This window comes from Abrus precatorius, unplaced genomic scaffold (assembly GCF_003935025.1).
Source record: "Abrus precatorius isolate BTA unplaced genomic scaffold, Abrus_2018 Scaffold11, whole genome shotgun sequence".
NCBI classification, from domain to species: domain Eukaryota; kingdom Viridiplantae; phylum Streptophyta; class Magnoliopsida; order Fabales; family Fabaceae; genus Abrus; species Abrus precatorius.
Genome location: NW_020874303.1, coordinates 19,663,577 through 19,682,736, shown reverse-complemented (window position 1 = coordinate 19,682,736; position 19,160 = coordinate 19,663,577). Strand labels below are relative to the sequence as shown.

General features: G+C 30.6%; 2 protein-coding genes across 6 annotated transcripts; one reads left to right on the top strand and one right to left on the bottom strand.

The window, feature by feature from the left end:
- Positions 1–390: 390 nt before the first annotated feature.
- LOC113854770 (vacuolar protein sorting-associated protein 32 homolog 2) lies at positions 391–7,599 on the bottom strand. Of its 3 annotated transcripts, none has more exons than XM_027485980.1 (8): positions 7,473–7,591; positions 7,194–7,365; positions 6,447–6,546; positions 2,267–2,352; positions 1,569–1,660; positions 1,245–1,359; positions 904–1,099; positions 489–639 (listed from the first exon to the last, which is right to left on the bottom strand). In XM_027485980.1, the coding sequence occupies exons 2-7, from the start codon at positions 7,263–7,265 to the stop codon at positions 908–910; spliced, it is 657 nt and encodes a 218-aa protein (XP_027341781.1). In that variant the 5' UTR covers positions 7,266–7,365; positions 7,473–7,591; the 3' UTR covers positions 489–639; positions 904–907. The 3 variants fall into 3 exon arrangements, with proteins under 3 accessions (XP_027341780.1, XP_027341781.1, XP_027341782.1); XM_027485981.1 differs by having other exon boundaries at positions 526–649; XM_027485979.1 differs by having other exon boundaries at positions 391–1,099; positions 7,473–7,599.
- Positions 7,600–13,928: 6,329 nt separating this feature from the next.
- Positions 13,929–16,808, top strand: LOC113854484 (asparagine--tRNA ligase, cytoplasmic 1). 3 transcript variants are annotated; one of them, XM_027485493.1, is made up of 7 exons: positions 14,040–14,661; positions 14,764–14,919; positions 15,085–15,354; positions 15,595–15,851; positions 15,934–16,063; positions 16,186–16,244; positions 16,338–16,808. In XM_027485493.1, the coding sequence occupies exons 1-7, from the start codon at positions 14,179–14,181 to the stop codon at positions 16,519–16,521; spliced, it is 1,539 nt and encodes a 512-aa protein (XP_027341294.1). In that variant the 5' UTR covers positions 14,040–14,178; the 3' UTR covers positions 16,522–16,808. The 3 variants fall into 3 exon arrangements, with proteins under 3 accessions (XP_027341293.1, XP_027341292.1, XP_027341294.1); XM_027485492.1 differs by having other exon boundaries at positions 13,929–14,661; positions 14,764–15,354; XM_027485491.1 differs by having other exon boundaries at positions 14,039–14,661; positions 14,764–15,354; positions 15,595–15,880; positions 15,924–16,063; positions 16,338–16,654.
- Positions 16,809–19,160: the final 2,352 nt, after the last annotated feature.

Here is a 19,160-nt window from a genome sequence, read left to right as displayed (position 1 = left end):
CAAACACAAATTAATACTTTTGTTCACGGGATCAGCCGATCTTAATGCCATTCCAAACACAAATATCAACAGAACCCCACTTTAATGATACGACCATTATTTACCCTCAACGCCAAGAAAACCCAAACCAATGCAGCTTCATGGTTCAAAGGCGGAAAGCTTAGGACTTAATTAAATTAAGAGTTTAATTAAACACTTCTTCACAAAAATCTTTCTCAAAGGCTTATATCATAAACTTAATTATAAAACTTATGGAGATAAAATGAAAACTTATTTTGATAAATTATACCAAAAACTTTATTGAAATAAGTTAAAAAGAACTTCCAAAGATCATAAATATTTTTATAAGCTTAATATTTATAATTCCACTAGGTTTAAAAAAAAGGGATAGCCAAATGCATCAATATTTAACAAGAACTACCGAAATACAAGGGTTTTCAAAACTCTGAAAAACGTGAAATCGAAAAGGGTGACAAACATCCCTGGCGAAAGAAGTTTTGAAAGGCTGTCAAATGTTGATCACCTTTATATACATTCTGGTCTGTTCAATCAATTTACATAGATATGCAAGCGTGAGGGGGAACAGAATTCACCGTGTCACTCTGGTTTTAGAAGAGGCCATTGTCATGCAATCAATGCCTGCAAAATTCTGGCCTAATAGCAGCAAAAAAATAAGAGCTGCATAAAATAAGATTGCCAAACTTTCTGCTGACATGAAACTTTAGCCAATTCATTTCAGACTATTATACAAGTGAACTCAACTGTGCAAAGGTTGATATTGAACATGAAATTGGTAAAAACACAAAACATTCCACTGCCACATTAATTGCCATACTAATCAATCTAAAACAGATTAATGAATAGATAGTATATATCAATATTGTCGCAGCTCAGAAACGGGACCTGCTCAAAGTGCCATCTCAGCCTGCAAAGCTGCCAATTCATCTTCCTCGGCAGTGGGCTTCGAAGTCACAGGGCGAGTGGGTTGCCGCCCAGATGGTACATAGACTGGGGCCGCTGGAGCTGTAGTTGCAGGCTGAAGAAGTTGTTCTTCCAACTCAGCACCCTCCAGCTCTTCAAGTTCTGCCTCCAATTCATCCTGAAATGGCAAACAATGTCAGAATGCTGCCCATATGTGTGATATAATACACACCCACCCCTACGCTCAATAACAAGTAAATCAAAAGATAGAAGTCTCTCATTTGTATAGAGAGAACAAATAAAATTAAATTTGACAAGATGACCTCGTCAAAATCAGCAGCTGCACCAATTGGAGCTGACAATGCTTCCTGAATCTGTTTCATGTTCTCTGTCTGCTCATTGATCTCATCCATGGTCTTGTCAACATCATCAATATTCCTGAAATATTAATATCACATCCCAACAAGGTCACAATCAGCAGGCCATTATAAGAAAGATGCATTAAACAATAGATTTGTTATACGCATGAAGGGAATTTCCACATCACAAAAAACACAGAAACTTGTCAGGCTTTTAAAAACAACCATAAAACAGAGATGTAAAATTTAGAAGAGTGGGTTAAGAATGAAATCACAATATATACATACGTTGCTTTTTGCATAGCCTTCATAGCAGCTGCTCCAGTTCTCAATGCATCTACTGTTTCTGTGGTTGCTTTGGCACCTTCCAACATTATCATCTGTAACACAAATTATCAGCATAAGAGATATAAATGGTACTCCAAACACAGAATCATTAGCATACACCCACAATTGTCAAAACCAGAGCAGAGGCTGGTTGGACTGGCAAAACTCAGAAACCAATCCTCAAAAAGTAGAATTCCAAAAAACAGGTAAAAATGAAAATACCAGTCTTGAACCAGCCAACCAGGGTGAACTAGTCACTGTTCACATGACTTAAGTCCCTTCTCTCTCTTTTCTTTTCAAAAATTTTAAAATCTTTCTTTACATCATAGATTATTTAGTTCCCAAAATTTATAACCAAAACTATTATTCTTAATTTGACCAATGTGAGACAAATAATAGCTTGTAATGCAATAAGAGTTTGGCTTACTATTTATTATGAGAAGCTTCACTTCTTCCTTCCCCTTTTCACTTATTAAATGTGAGACTAGTATATGTTAGAAAATATCGCTAATAAGATACTTCTAGTTTAATACCTATTAATATGATCATTTATATGTATTTATACTTGAACTTAAAATTTTCTTATTATTGATTCAAAAGATCAGTTGAAAACATTGGTAATAACTCATAACTACTGAAAATATTAAGTGCATTCACACCTGGTCATGAATACGCAGCTGAAAATTTCCAAGCTGCTCTATTTGCTGTTCATATAGTCTCTTCCTCTTCAAACATTGTATTGCCGCTGCACGAAGCAGAAATTCAAGAACAAAGTCACATTGAATTAATATATCATTAGTTTATGAACCAGCTCCCATATTAATTGATTCCAGAAGATGCATGTGTAAATTTTATTTTGATAAAATGCACACAGGTAAAGCTTACCCATATAAATTCAGTAAAAAGTGCACCATAAATGGCAAGAGTAAGGTGGTTCACACCATGCAGCAGTCAGGGAAGATTCACACTCGAGGTCTGAACCCCAATTCAGATTTTTTATTTTAATATGACAAGATGAACCAAATTATGAATGTGCAAAGTAATTTTTTTAATGATTTTTTTATAAAATTAATTTGGCATGTGCCTCTCATTTGCCACTAAGCTCAGCATTGTCAAAATCGTGCTCCAACATGTAGGATTGTTCAATCTAACATGTTACAACTTGATGAAGTCACAATGAAGTTATTATTTGATTTGAGTTTTTCCTTTTTAAAAGGTTATTTAACCTTAATTTATTTGCTCTCTTAGTCAAATATGTTAAATATTCAACATACATAACCCTAAGTTAAGTTTATGAATATTTGAAGTTATTTAAGCTAATTTATAGGAAAATTAAACAAATTTTTTTTTTTTTACTATGCATAAGATTAATTGACAAGGAATTAAAGCTTGAAGAAGTCAAGAGAAGCAAGAACCAAAAGCTGAAACCCAAGATCTATGCATAAAAACAGCCAGAATAGGCATTGCAATGCTCATAAGATAAAAAAATATGCTGTCATTGACTTGTCATCTGACTTCCAAGTGTAAAAATGCCAATGTTAACATTTTGACGCCCAACATAACTCCAAAATTTATAAATAGATGTCTTAAGGGCTAATTTTCAAATATAACACATAATTTTTAGTTAGTTTTAATTTAAGCATTTTCTCTTTTTCATTTTCTCTCACTTTTCACTTCTATTCTGGGAAGTTAGAGGACTTCTTCCAAATCCCTATGTAGTTTTCTCAGTTTTTTTCTCATTGTTTATGTATTTATCATTGTAAATATGTCTAGCTAACTTTTTCAGATTAGGATAGGATAAAATTTTGTTTAATTCTCCTACATTATTAATGTTATTATATTCTTTTTCACCTTCTTTTGTAATTGAGTGAGTTTATCTATTTTTAATGCATTCCTTGATTTGATTAACTAGAGCATAATATCAAACTTGAATTCACATTTGAAAAGTTGGTTGTTGAGTTAGATTTGAGTAATTCACTATAGTTGTTGTAATGTTAAAGAATCCACTCAATAATTGCGAAGTTTTTTTGAAGTTCTTGAACGTTAATGCATGTTCTAATCATATTCGCCTAAAGAATTAAGAAATTTAGTTGATAACATATTGAGTTTTCATCCAAAAAATCAGAGTTGACTCAAAATTACAGAACTTAACATTCATTACATGTTTAGAAATTAGATAAGATAATTTTAGGTATCGACATAGTTGTTAATCTCAGATAGCGACTAACTCCTAAAATACTATAGAGGAATAGTGTATAGCGGTATGACCGCTATTTAAAAACTTATAATATGCATATATAATATGTTATGTACACAAAATTTTAATATAAATGCTCAAGAAATTTTCAAAATTAATCACATAATCATCATTCTAAGTAAAAATGCAAAACATTATAGCATGAGACAGCAAAGCAGAGGATGAGCAAAACAGAGCTTGAACAGCAAACTAGAACTTGAAGCAAGAGTGACCAGTAAACAAAAAAACAGAGGAGATGCCAGAAAAGTTGATTTCTCTAGTGAACAAAAAAACAAAGGAGACGATGGAGAGGAGACATCGGAAAAGTTGATTCCTCCGATGTAATGGAGTAGGTGAGCCTGGGGACAAGCTGCTTTCTCCAGCAAAATAGAATGGATGAGCAAGTGAGAAGAAGAGAAACCACTATGTTGAGACTCAGACTTTTGGCATAGAGAGGAAGAGCGTGGGGAAGATGAAACCAACATATATGTTTTTAAAAGGATAAATGATCTTTCTACCCTCAAAATAATCAAAACGGTGCATTTTATAAGAAGTAGAATAGTGTTTCCTCCTTTCCCCCAAATCACACGTTCACAACGTGAATTTCTCCCTGTTCTGGGTGCAACAACTTCTGCGACATGCCAAATGCCACGCAACGTGGCGGCCAACAGCCACGCTGCACTATGCCGATCCCGCTATAACGCACTATTAACAACTATGGATATAGAAAAAACAAATAGAAAGGGATAAAATCCTAATCATTTTTATTTATTATATTTTCTATGTTGTTTGATTTTGTGTGTAAATAAACATAAACTCAAACAGTTTTCTTTATCTTTCTAAATTTCATTCTACACATCATATCACTTTACTTTTTTTAATGCTCAAATAGAAATTCAAAGAAGATATATTGTTAATTGGCCACAATAGGAACGATATTGAATATATCTTGAAAATGATTGGTGAACTTGCTAAGTTTGTTTACTCAAAAGAAGCTATACATCATGGCCTTCCAAGCAGTTCACTCTCCAACTAGAAAGCACTCCATGATCAACTTGAACTGGTTCTTTGCTCCACATTGCAGAATCATTCAATTGTCACCTCAAAAAATGGGATTGAACCAGCAAATCAGGTTGAGTCACATAACCCTTTTGGACAAAAAAAGGTATTATTTATGTTCAGTTTTCCCAAGGGCACACAATTAAGAAAACAAAAAATAGTAAGCTTTTTATTGAAAAATGTAGCATTCAATATTAGCAATACATTAAATCGTAATGTCTTTTGATTTTCAGTAAAACTTACTATTCGAATGTTCATATTGTGTGCCCCTTAATCACATGTTATTAAGACCGCCTTATGTTTGATGCCCCAAATTGTGTTATACAACCCTGGACTATCCTCTGCCATCATCCTTCAACCACCACCACTCCGTTTCTTCCCTAACCATTGACCCTTTCAGCTTCTTCCCACACTCTTCTACTTTGTCCCTATCTCTTAGGTTGGTTCAATTCTTCTTTGGTTCTCTTCTCAGGCTCTTTTGTTTGAAGCTGAAGGCTCTCATCTGGTTCTGCAGTTTTCTCTGTGATCTGTTTTCTGTTAGGGAAATGGATTTGTTTTGTTGTTTTGATGCTTTGGTGCACACTCTACCGAGTTGTAAAAGACCTTATGAATTTTCAATTGTAGTTTGTCTAGTGTGATTAAGAGGTAACTTTTCATATTTATGCAAGGTTTTGTGCACACATTCTTCTGGTTCTGAAGCTAGCCTCATGATCAGTTTTGTTGTTAAGGAAGGCTCTGTTTTGATGTTTTGGTGCATGCTCTAATGAGTTGTAAGACCTTAAAAAATATTCAATGTTAGTTTGTTCACTGTAATTTGGAGGTTATTTTTCATGTTCAAGTAACTTTTTATGTGCGCACACACCCATGCATACATACATAAAATGGCTTTGTTTTGTTGTTTTGGTGCATGCTATCATGAGTTGTATAAGAACTTATGCATTTTCAATTTTATTTTGTTTGGTGTGATTTTGAAGTTACTTTTCACATCTATGTAATTTGTGTGTGGGCACACACACACACACACATTGACAATCTTGACTAAGCTGAGTTGAAGTAACTGGAATAATGACACATTAGCATGTTTTGCACAGGCAAGACCAGAATTTATATTCCATTGCTAAATTTGGCACACCAACTTAGATAAAGGAATATAGCAAAAATTAATTGTTCAATGACAGTGGTGGGGGTGACAACATTCCCGAGCAGAGGCAGCAAAAATAGTGAAGGATCATTTTAAGAAAATAATCTGAGTAAAAGGTAATTGTAATCAATCTTGGTGGAATGGATGACCATTTCCTCTAAAGGAAGTTCCTGTTCAAATTTGAAGGGATCATCCACTCATTATGGAATGGCCTTTGACATTCTGAAGTACCTACAAGTTCATTCCAACTCCCACCAACTTGATTTCAACTGACCAAATAAGACCCCAAGTCTTGTTAAGAAGCTTGACACATTAATTTTAATGAAACTATCATAATACAAAATTTTGACCACAACATACATTCATAATCTCTAGAACAAGCATTTTTAGTTTTGTTACATACCCCTTTTATTCTTTGCCCTGGTGAATTCTTTGGCCTTTTCAACTTCTGCTGCCGCCTTTTTAAGGAGTACTTTCTCCTTTTTCTCTAGCATTTCAAGTGTCTACAGCATTCAGGGAATAAAACATTCAAAATGAGAAAAACGTTTCCGCTAACAGCAAATTAGTGCTGAAAATAAAAACAAAACAACAAACTTCACATACACAGATATTGATCATCCGATCAAACAATTTTTAGAAAAGCTACACAAAGTTCAGTAAATTAACATGGAAAAATCAGATAACAAAACCAGTACCTGGCTACTGAGCCCGTGTCTCAGATAATGATGCGGATATATGTAGTTTACTAGTTTAATAAGAGCAAGCAATTTCCATAATACTAACTAATAGCTGAAAACCTTCATAAGGTGAGCACGAGGAAGATAAAAATATACCCTCTACTCCACCAGATTGTAAAAAGTAAATGTCCACAATATTGCATAACAAAATACACGTAAGAAACTCTTAAAAGACAGAGCAATCGATATGCAACATCCACAATACACAGGAAGTTCGTTTCTTCGAAGTTACGAAGACGATAACGTCGCTTACGAATTAAGAAAAACAATAAAACTACACTGTGAATTACAATAAAAATATAACTAACGCTTAATTTGAAGAAAGAACGGTTCTACGAATCAAATATGCACACACAATTGAGAAAGCAATATAAAGAACAATTTCGCAGTTGGGACAGTGAATTCCCACTTACCTCATTTAACTTGTCCAAAGTCGTTAAAGCATTGGCTTCCTGCTTAGGTTTACCAAAAATCCGATTAAACATGATTGATTAAGAGATATTGAAACAGAGATACCCAAATGCGTCGCAGAGGAGAATTCAAAGGATAAGGTCAATTGAGACCCGAATTTGCCAACCGATCTCCCTGGAACAACAAAATACAAATCAAAATCGTACATTTGAAATTGTTTAAAAAGGAGAGGGGGGGGGGGGGGGAGGTTCCAGTGGGGAAAAAGGTGGAGATGAACGAACCCTTTTGAAAAATTAGGGTTTTTTGTGGTATGGAAAGAATAGAGATGAAATGGGGAGAGATCTGGCAAGAACGCGTATTGGAGAATTGAAGAAAAACACAGAGTAAAGAGAACTTGCTTCGGCCTTTCGTGGTCTGCAACTTATTGCTGTATATATTGTGGGTCCACTATCATTATTAGCAAGCAAAATTGTTATGTACCCAAATTATCCATATTAATTTACTATCCAATATCTCGTGGATTTTATCCAATTTTTAATATTTTAAAATTTAAATGAATTTATAAATTAAAATCAGATGGAGTAACTAAATTAAAAGGATAAACTCTTTAAAATTAAGATTAGCCCTCTTTTAATTTTTATTCATATACTGTGCCCAAATTTAAATTTAATAAGATTATAATAAAATTAAAATTCAATTTATCTAATAAATATATATATATTTAATTTGATAAAATGGACTAAAATTTAAATGTAAACAAATTATTTAAAAATAATAACAAACAACACAAAATAAATAAAAATTCATAAAATAATTATCAAGATATCACGTACCGTGATTTGGTAAAACAAAAACATTACTTTTATGTATATAATAAATATTTATGTTTTCTAATTTTTTTATTTATAACTTGCAATACAAAAATGTTTATAACAATGGAATGAGGATAAAAGTGAGGGAAAATTTGTGCGTAAAAGAAAAAAAAAAAAACTCGTGCACAATAATAGAGAGATAAATGCATTTTGAACTTCAATAATTGTGCGTGTGGGTAAAAGAAAAGTTGCAAGTAAAAGGAGAAATACTTATGAGATGTAATGAAAAAGGAAAAAGGATTTTACGATTTAATTGTTGTGTGTGGAAGTTTTATTGTTTTTTTTTTTATTATTTCGTATTTTTTGTATAAAGATAATTAGTGCTTTCATTATTTATTTATGATTAAACGTGCCTTTATTTGTAATTTTTATTTTTAAAAAATATACTGTTGTTACTCATTTAAATAAATAATACATCTTTAAATATTATATATGTTTATTTTGTTCTCATATTTGTCTTTTGTATCTAAACTATATAAACAATAGTTTAATTCTAACAACAATTATGTGGTGAATGAGTGTTGAAGTGTGTCATAGACTTCACTAATTAGAACATTAGTATGATACATCAAGGTTATTTTTCTTGCTTACAATTTCTAATTTGACTCTTTTGAAAAGCTAGAAGACAAGGATAACGAGTTTTTTCTTTCATCAACCTACCCATTTATTATTTTACTGTTTTTTTAGTAATTCTTACTCTCAATGGCCCTTTTAAAACAGATGTTTTATAAGTTTTGGTGTTAAATTGTCTCTTTACATGTCTCGCTTATTGCAGGGAAATTTTGTGTTTATTGGTGTCTCGTGAAAACATCTTGTGTCTCTTGTAATTTTGCTTGCAATGTGAGCTATATGCATTACATGTACGATGACACGTATCAAACATGCAATAAAAGTTATATATATATAAACTTAAAACAAGCAAAAAGTTTTTTTAGTAAATAGTTTTAAAAAATATCTCTTAAGTAAAGAAAACCTAAATTATTTATTCCTTTTCCTGATCGCTTTAACAAATAGCTTGCTTAAGAAAATTAATCGATAAGTCGATATTAAGGTTTTTTATTTAAATATTATATTTTAAAAAACAAATTTTCTATTTATTAATTTTTTAAATTTATTTATTTATTTAGAGTAAACTTCAGTACATGTCAATTTGGCTGATAAAATTTGTTATTTATTATTTTTTAAAATAAATTTTACCAAAATTATTCTACACAAAGACAAAGTTTCACCAATTGAACAGTAAAATTAGGTGAACAATTTCACTATAGAACATGTGGAATAATGAAAGCATAAAAGTGAAAAAAAAATCAACAATAAAAAATAGCAAAACTTGCTATTTAAAGTAGGTTTGTTTTTCTTTTTAAAAAGAGTTTTTTGTTTTTAAAAATAAAATACAATATTAATTTGTATTGTATTTTTATTTTAAAAACAAAAAAAAAATAAAAAAATAAAAAACAGATATACTCTTAGTATCATATATTTATATTTATCTTGTGAGGTAATTTTGATGCACCACCCAATCAACGAGCATTATTCATTTAATATCTATTTGGTGTATGGAATTAAGTATGAAGTTGTATGTTAAAATTAGAATTGGAATAGGATTTCAAAATGTCCAGTTAAAATTTAGATTATAATTCGATGTACCAATTCAATAGAATTCTATAACAACTAAATTTTGCTCACTTCAATTGTTAAAATTTGAATTCTTAATATCATAATTCACAAATACACTCTAACGTATCATGATTCTTGTGATTCTTTTTTTTTTCCTAAATACTTTCTTCTCCACTTTCTTTCTCTCCCTTCTTTTATTCTCTTTTTCATATCATGATTCCTCCTCGTCTTCGTGGCTCCTGTGGTTTTTTTTTTTTTTTTTTCTAGATAGTTTCTTCCCTCAAGTACTTTCTTTCTCTCTCTTCTTTTGTTCTCTTCTTGTCATGACCCATTTTTAATAAGAAATCAATAACATTATTTCTACATCACTTATTTAAAATAGATAAATAATAGAGAATATAAGTATAAAATTCACTTCTCATTCAAAATAAAATAAAGTTTTTTATAACAAATATCCAACAGAATAACATAATATTACATTTAGTTTATAATACTCAAAATATACAAAATTATACTACATAACTCCTTCTATATAAGGTCTCAAAATATAAAGAAAAGAACTTTAATGCAAAATTACTCGACTCCAGTCTTCTAACACTTCTCCACTGGTCCCTCAACCTATGAAGTAGATGCAACACCTACTACATCTACTCACGTACCACAGTATGATCATCGCAGTATACACAACAACAAAAACAAAAATACAAGGGTGATCTTATCAAAAAAATAAAATAAAATCATATATAGAGAGCAAAATATTACTCACAGCAATAGTCTCATACATTCCCAGCTCATTTAATGCACAACATACAAACGGTTTCCAACTAGTTTCACAGCCTAAATAATCCAGAAGAACCAAGTCGGTTCAGGAGCGACCCACTTCGTTATCTAGATCCAGACAACACAATACAGTACAGCTCAGCATGCTCTATCGTTACACGTCTACCTACCTAAACGTGTAACTCGGCTTTATAATAATGTAAGATATATATATATATATCTCAGTATGATACAGCACTGCTAAAATCATTTCAACAACTCAGCTAAGACAAGGTTATAATAAATCAGTCAAATCTTGGTGTTATTAAATCAGTTATCAGCAGTTACATCGTAAAAAAATAACTTTCAAGTATTAAATCCTTTATATCACAGCTTTTATCAAAAAGATCTAACAAAATCAACTCAAACTTTTCTTTAATAGCATATCAAACCATTCAAAATATAGTTCATATGCTGAAGTAAGCTCCATTACCTTAGAACAACTATTCACACTAGATCTATCAAATATTAATTATTTTAAAGCGAGATCTACCAAAGATTTAACTTTACTACGAAGTTTCTCTTAATATATCATCAGCTATCTATAAGAAAGAGAAGAAGAAGAGAAATGAACGGTAAATATAACTTCAAACTTATAGAAACTTACTTCAAATCCTTCAGAATATACGTAAAATCATTTTTCTCTATTCTTTTCATAGATTCTCTTATTTTTCTCTATTCTTTTCATATATTCTCTTATTTTTCTCTATTATCTAATTCCTCTTTTTACATTGATTATCAATAAAAGTAATTTTTCTCTATCCATCGTCCTTTTGTTCTTCTTATTTTTCTTTTACATCTTCTTTCTTTCTCCGTTTTTCTTTCTCTTTTTTACATTTGTTACATGTTTAATATATTTATTAGTGTTGCTATTCTGCACTTGCTATAAACTATATTGCATTGCTATTATACACTTTTTACACTAGCCACAAATTATATTATTTATGTTAATTGTATGATAAATTATTTAATATTTTTCTTGAATTGTTAGATGTCGGATAAAATATTAAAAATCAATTTAAAAACTATTGAGAGTACAAGAAAAATAAAAAAGAAAAAAATTAGCGTTATATGTAACACAGTGATAAGATACATTAAAAAGTATACTTTTGAGGTAATTAAATAATGAGAAATAATGAAAATTGCTATAATCAACTATATTTTACTAAATAATTTTTTTTTTAGTTTTGAAACTTTGCATGATATTTATTATGTAAGCTTAGAAAAATCTGTTGCAATGTTTCTATTTATTTAACTCATGATAGTTCTCGAAAGTACTTATATTTAAATTATATTTACAAAAATTGCTTTCATTTAATTTATGAGAATAATAGTACATAACATGATATTAAATTTTAATAATAAATTAAACATAAAAAAAATTTATTGTGTCTTAATTTTTGAAAAAAATATTAAATTATCATCTTTAACAATTTATTTAATAATTATTTTATATTTTTAATTAACATATTATTTTTAAAAAAATTATAAAATAAAATTTTAATACAAAATTGAATTATTTTTTAAAAATTCAAATGTTACATTATATAAAATTTAATTTTAACTTATAATTCTAATTTTATATCATAATTCTTTGAGTATGCCAAATGTAGAATTATAATTTTAAACTAATTTTAATTATAATAAAATTAAAATTACAATTTTAAATATTAATTATATTCCATATATAAAAAGAGCCCTTATTATATTTTATTAGAATTTGCCTAAACTTAAGGCTCATTGAACAAATTCAATTAAATATTATTTTTAGTTTCACAGTACTTAGTTTTCTTTTTTAATTCCACTGCATGATTAAAATTATGAATCTTAAATTCTTTTTTTACTATATTTTAACGTTAACGTTAACATTTAAAGTTAATTTTAAGTAATTAAAAATTATATTTTATTTAAAACATTTATATTTTTATTTACAATTGTAAGAATATATAAAAATAAAATTTATTTATAATTTAAAAAAAAATACTCAATATATATATTGAAATATAAAATTTGAATTTTTTTTAGATGTCACCTTTTTTTATTTTTAAATTTAAAAATAAAAAATTTCAGATATTGTATTGAAATAGTGTAAGTGTGTAACGGAGTTTGGATGAGTTTACGCGCCATGAAAGAGCGTTAATATGTAGTTATGAGCCTAACTTGAGAGCCAAGCTACAGAATAAAAGGTACTCCAAAAGTAATCAAGTTTTGCCAATTTTTATTTATTTATTAAGTTTAATGTGACATGTCATCACCTCTATCTTTTGCACAGCATGTAATTTGCTATTTAGATAATAAAACTTTATCTGCTCATAACCATTTTTACTGTTTCGTACTTTTGTTAACGAAATTTATTTAAAAAATTTAAAATTAATAAGTTTTATCCACAGTATTAACAAAATCTCTGACGTAACTAAATTTACTCTAGACAAAAAAAAATTGAAAAAATAATAAATAATAAAATTAATTTTTAAAATATAAAATTTAAAAAAATAAGTCGATATTTAGACGCCACATAGATCAATAATTTAACATTAAGGCTAATTAATTGCAATGGAAACGTTAAGGGTGTTACGAAAATTAAGTCATTAATCGGTTACTGTGCAGCAGAGTATTATCAGTAATATCTCGGAAAAAATAAATACGATCAAAATTCTACTCTAACCATTAGGATTAACAATTCAAGAGAAAAAATAAATAGTTCTTAATTTTGCTTTCCGGCCAAGCAATTACAGAGTAGACCCTCAAACAACATGTGCTATTGCCTACTCATTGACTTCGATGGAGTGGATTTGACGCAAGAAAATTTGAAGAATAAAATATATGTATATTTATGATTTTATTAATATAGAATTCATTTTAAATATATAAATATTCATTAAAATCATTATATTTTTATATTCTTTATATAATAAATATTTATAAATAAATTTTAATATTTTAATATTTATTAATAATATCATTAAAATCTCAATAATGATCAATTTATATGATTAAAAATGCACTTTGAAAATACACTCTTGCTTTTCCAATTACCAATTGTTGATAGAGCGGCCTAATACAGTGGAAACTAAATAAATATTTATTTTAATCTTTCACTAAGTATTAATTACTTTTTTTAACTTTACTTCCTAACTTTCTGAAACATTATATATTTTTAATATTTTGAATATAAGTAAAAAAATAGTTATTTTAAAAAATTTAAAGATAAATATATGTTTTTGGAAAATTAAAATTAAAATATTCGTTAATTGTAATTTTAAAAAATTAAAATCAATACTTTTTCTTACAAAAAATACTACGAATATTTTTAAAGTATTATAATTGATATTAAAAATTATTATTTTTAACTTTTTAAAATTAACAATATAAACATACTTTTATCTATAGTTAAATTTATTATAAGTTATGTGAAAAAAGTGTATTAATGTTGTTATCATTTTTCTTATTTTTAAGCAAAATCTTCAATTTTCATCGAACCTGTACCATTGTCCCTTTGCTTAGGCGTGTGAATGAATCTTTAATTGTTGAATTAATACTCGTCGTCCACTACCCAAATAAAATGATAATATACACAACACAAATTTGATTCTCCAATTTAGGGTTTTATTATTGTTTCTCTGTTTCGACTTTCACTGTGGCAGTGAAGTGATCGCCGCCGTCGCCGCCGCCGCTAACAATGACAGAATCATCTTCTCTGCCGACGGACCAATTGGCCGCCGCAACCCTCAACGACGACGTTCCGAAAGCCGAATTCTCTGACCGCGTTCCGATCCGATCCATAATATCACGAACGGACCGCGGGTCGGGTCTCGCCGGACGGAAGGCGAGGGTTGGCGGTTGGGTGAAGACGGGAAGAAAAGCTGATAAGGACGCGTTCGCATTCTTGGAACTCAATGACGGAAGCTGCGCCGGCAACCTCCAAGTCATCGTCGAAGCCTCGCTTGGCGACCTAGGGCAACTCGTCCCGACCGGAACTTGCGTCGTTGTCGACGGCCACCTGAAACTCCCTCCTTCCGGCGCCAAACAGAAGATCGAGCTTCGCGCCGATAAGGTTCTCCATGTCGGTCCCGTCGATCCTGCTAAGTATCCTCTTCCGAAAATGAGACTCACTCTCGAATTTTTGCGCGATTTCGTTCACCTTCGTTCTCGAACCAACACGGTACTTTTTGCTTCTCTACAGTTCCGTAAAATTAAGGCAGAAAATTCAAATTACATTGATTAATTATAATTCTATGAATATGTATGTGATTATTGATTGCAGATATCTGCGGTTGCTAGAATTCGTAATGCTCTTGCTTATGCTACGCACACGTTTTTCAATAAGCATGGGTTTCTGTATGTGCATACGCCGATTATTACCACGAGTGATTGTGAGGGTGCGGGTGAAATGTTTCAAGTGACGACTTTACTGAGTGAAGCGGAGAGATTGGAGAAGGAGTTGAAGCAGAATCCTCCTCCATCGGAGGCTGATGTGGAAGCTGCTAGGGTTGTTGTTCAGGAGAAAGGGGAAATTGTGTCACAGTTGAAATCTGCTAAGGCTAGTAAGCAGGAAATTGGTGCTGCTGTGGACGAGCTTAAGAAGTCGAAGGAAAATTTCTCTAAGGTTGAGGAGAGGTCTAACCTTAAGCCTGGTGTTCCTGAAAAGGATGGAAAGGTAGATTATGGGAAGGATTTCTTTGCCCGTCAAGCGTTTTTGACTGTTTCAGGTCAGCTTCAAGTTGAGTCTTATGCTTGTGCTCTTAGTAGTGTGTATACGTTTGGACCGACATTTCGTGCGGAAAATTCTCACACTTCCAGGCATTTGGCTGAGTTTTGGATGGTGGAGCCTGAAATTGCTTTTGCGGATTTGATGGTATGTGAAGCTTGAACTCGACCTCCAACTTGTCATGATTGTCTTTAGATGTGTCATTTGTTTTTGTTGTTGTTGGTGGGGGTAGGTATACTTACCAACTGAATGTTGATGCAAAAATTTGAACTTGTTAGTTTTCTAGTGCGATGTGGAGCTGCCCTTTTCACCCCTACTTGTGTGTTTGGCGTTTATGCTTTGCTGTGGTGGAAGTGTTAAAGTTCGTTGTTTTGCATTAATGTGTAGGATGATATGAACTGTGCCGAGGCATATGTAAAATTTTTGTGTCAGTGGTTACTTGATAACTGCCTTGAAGATATGGAGTTTATGGCTGACAAGTTTGATAAAGGTTGCATTGATCGTTTGAAAATGGTTGCTTCCACCCCCTTTGTTCGGGTTTCATATACAGAGGCAGTGGAAATACTAGAGGAGGCTGTGAAGAATGGTAAGAAATTTGAGAATGAAGTGAAATGGGGAATCGACTTGGCATCTGAGCATGAAAGGTACTTAAAATTTGTTTTTTTTCGTAGTTCCAGTTCTCATTGATTTTGTTGTGTGATATCCTGCTGGTATGGTGTTATGCAGATACCTAACAGAGGTGAAGTTTCAGAAGCCTGTCATTGTCTACAACTATCCAAAGGAAATCAAAGCATTCTACATGCGGCTCAATGATGACTTAAAGACAGTGGCTGCAATGGATGTACTCGTCCCAAAGGTAAGTATCCTGTATATTTTATTTTCAACATGCTATTGTGCATGGCTGCTGAAGATAATTTGTTCCGATACTCAGTGGCTTTTTTTAGCTGGCATAATAGAAGTATGTAATTGTAATTTCAGGTTGGAGAGTTAATTGGTGGAAGCCAAAGGGAAGAGCGTTATGATGTCATTCAGACAAGGTATATAATTTCTGTTTACTTTTTTCTTTTGCAGTACTCAGAAGTTTTTTAACCTCATTTTCGTTCCTTGTTTATATTGTTTTTGTCTTGCAGAATAAAGGAGATGGATCTTCCTCTTGAGCCATATGAGTGGTACCTTGACCTGAGGCGGTATGGAACGGTGAAACATTCTGGATTTGGACTTGGGTTTGAACGGATGATTCTTTTTGCCACCGGCTTGGAAAATATCAGAGATGTGATTCCCTTCCCACGATATCCTGGCAGAGCAGATCTCTGAGTTCTATTTACTGATTTTGCAAGAAAGTTCTCTTGCCGAAGTTGAGTTAAAAAGGAAGTGTAGTTTTTAAATATATAGCATTTAAATTATTCTTGTGGTGGTTAGAATCCAGAGTGAGTAGCTCCACTTTTTCCCTAACTATTTTCTTTTGAAAGGATCCTGGGTTTTATATGTTAAATTATTTTTTTTATCTCCACTCTTATGTTGATTTCGTTCATTTTTAGAGGATTGAAACATATACGCAATTCAGTTTGGATTTGTCATATGTTAAATTATTTTTTTATCTCCACTCTTATGTTGATTTCGTTCATTTTTAGAGGATTGAAACATACGCAATTCAGTTTGGATTTGTCAATGTGGATATTGCATCACACAAAACCTCCCTCATCGTATCCCCATTCGTTTTTAAAAATAGATTCATTACATTAATAGCAAATAATTTTCGTTTGTACATCGAAATACTTTTTCAAAAACACAAAACAAATTTGTACCACTTACAATAAGGCTTTCCATCTAGATTTTACGCGTAGTCTCAGTTTCCATATGAAGTTCGGAAGTGTTTCTACATATCAAGTTCGAATGTAAAATTACGACTTGCGTTGAAATCTGTTATGCAAAATAGTGAAATATTACAGGTGTCCGTTTTCTTGCTAGAAATCTTAAATTTATGAAGCGATAATAATGCCAGGGATTTTTCCAATACCAGGATCAAATTTCCACTAATTTCGATTGTCCAAGCTATTTTGCCTGTAACTTTTGTGGACACGGTTGCTACTTTAAGAACAAGGGTCTTAATATCATCTGGACCTTCATTATGGATTAAACTAGCTAATAATATACTGAAGCGTAAAGGATATAGCATTTTTCATAAGCTCAGTTTTTTAAATAAATGTGTTTCAGGTAATTATTATATCGGGTTTTCTGTTAATTTTAAAGTTGTATTTTTTTGGTTTTATAATAAAATTATTTTACTAAACTGGAAAGAAATTACCCAAAAATATTAGTGATAAAAGTATAGAGAACTTCTATTAAAATATTAAGGGTAATTAATAATGGAAAGAAATATAAATTAACAAACCCTTGCTATTTTAAGAAACATCTAAAAAAATGTTAAGTCAATAAAATAAACTCATTTATTTAATTTCTTTATTTTGATCACCTATAAACTAATCAAATAAATGACCAGTTAATTAAAATAATTGGTAAAATACATATTTTAATGCTTGAGAAATCCTAAAAATACGATGTTTCGAATTCATAGAATAATTTGAAAAATTGCCAACCTAAATAACGATAATAGCCTTATTTCTCTGAATGAAATATGCTAAGTCATACAAATACAATTTTAGAGATATTATTTATTATATAATTTTTTAAATAATTTTCTACAAATTTTTTTCTTAATCTCCCTATATATTTTTTCATGATGCTAAATAGTAAGAAAAATTTCTTTACACATCCAAATTACAAAACTGATTTTTTTTCCAACAAGTATCACACTAGTATTTCTTCAAATATAATTATTCAATATTTAATTTTGTTTTAGCTACACTTTCATTTTAATATTCTTATCTTTATTTCTTTGTCGCCTTTTTAAATTCAAAGATTCACCGTCATAAAGAATAACTCGTCATGTACGCTATCATCACTGGTCAAAAGCAAAAGATTTGAAGACGTGTGCGATTCTATCCTACTTCTAAGTGGCAGGAATACCAAGTGTTTTGGACGCTTATGCCAATTTTGAATTAAACGAAATATCAGTAGCCATCAAAGGTAATAATTTAAGCATAGACTCCAGATTAGTAATTCTTGCCTAGGTCATCATAAAAAAGACGAAAACTATTCCCCTGTTAGTGAATACAATATAAATGAATATCTTCTGAGAGGAGGAAGGAATGACTACCATCTTTTCAAAGTAGTGTGTTTTAACTAAACTCGTCACTTTCTTTTGCAAAAAGTGCTCTTATTTTGGATTCATGCACTTAATATGCATTTTGTCTGTATTCAAACAAATGACTATACATATATCATTCTAATATATAAAAAATAATTAAAATTACAAGTATTTCTCCTTAATAATACTTCATTTTTCTCTTGCTTATACTCTTCTTTCTTTCTCTATACTTTTAAGCTTATAAATCTTCTAATCATTTCTATTAAATTTCATCTCAAAACACAAATTATAGGAATATCCTCAAGTGGTGTGACATGTAGAAAGGAGTTGTTAAATGACTAAATATTTTGTAGATAATACTACCATATTAATAGTTAATTCAGTTTAATTATTAGTCATTAGATAACAGAAAATACCCTAGTTTGAGGTAAGATAGTACTACCCAAAAGATCAAAGAAACAAAGGTTTCACATGTATGTGTTAACATTGTGCATTTGTTGTAAGATTAAATATTTAGTCATCTGTGGCTTTAATTACAGACATGATGATATTTTTCCAATTTCCAATAAAGAGAAGAACAATAAAGTGGAAGTTTGGCCGGCCTATGATGCTTGGCTGCTTTACAGTTGAAAAATTGATTATTGTACATTTTAATATAAAACACACATTTTAATAAAAATGCTCAAATTAATTTAAACACTTAAAAAATATTTAACAGTTCAAAATCAACTTCATCAAACACAAA

What these genes read in the sequence shown, in the direction of transcription:
- LOC113854770 (XM_027485979.1), bottom strand. Translation starts at nt 7,265, where the DNA reads ATGTTTAATCGGATTTTTGGTAAACCTAAGCAGGAAGCCAATGCTTTA. An exon ending in CAGGGCAAAGAATAAAAGGG is followed by an intron (nt 2,353 to 6,446) that starts GTATGTAACAAA and finishes TGCTTCGTGCAG; the next exon opens with CGGCAATACAATGTTTGAAG. An exon ending in CAGCTGCTGATTTTGACGAG is followed by an intron (nt 1,100 to 1,244) that starts GTCATCTTGTCA and finishes TTGCCATTTCAG; the next exon opens with GATGAATTGGAGGCAGAACT.
- LOC113854484 (XM_027485491.1), top strand. Translation starts at nt 14,179, where the DNA reads ATGACAGAATCATCTTCTCTGCCGACGGACCAATTGGCCGCCGCAACC. An exon ending in TGGATGTACTCGTCCCAAAG is followed by an intron (nt 16,064 to 16,185) that starts GTAAGTATCCTG and finishes TTGTAATTTCAG; the next exon opens with GTTGGAGAGTTAATTGGTGG. An exon ending in TATGATGTCATTCAGACAAG is followed by an intron (nt 16,245 to 16,337) that starts GTATATAATTTC and finishes TTTGTCTTGCAG; the next exon opens with AATAAAGGAGATGGATCTTC.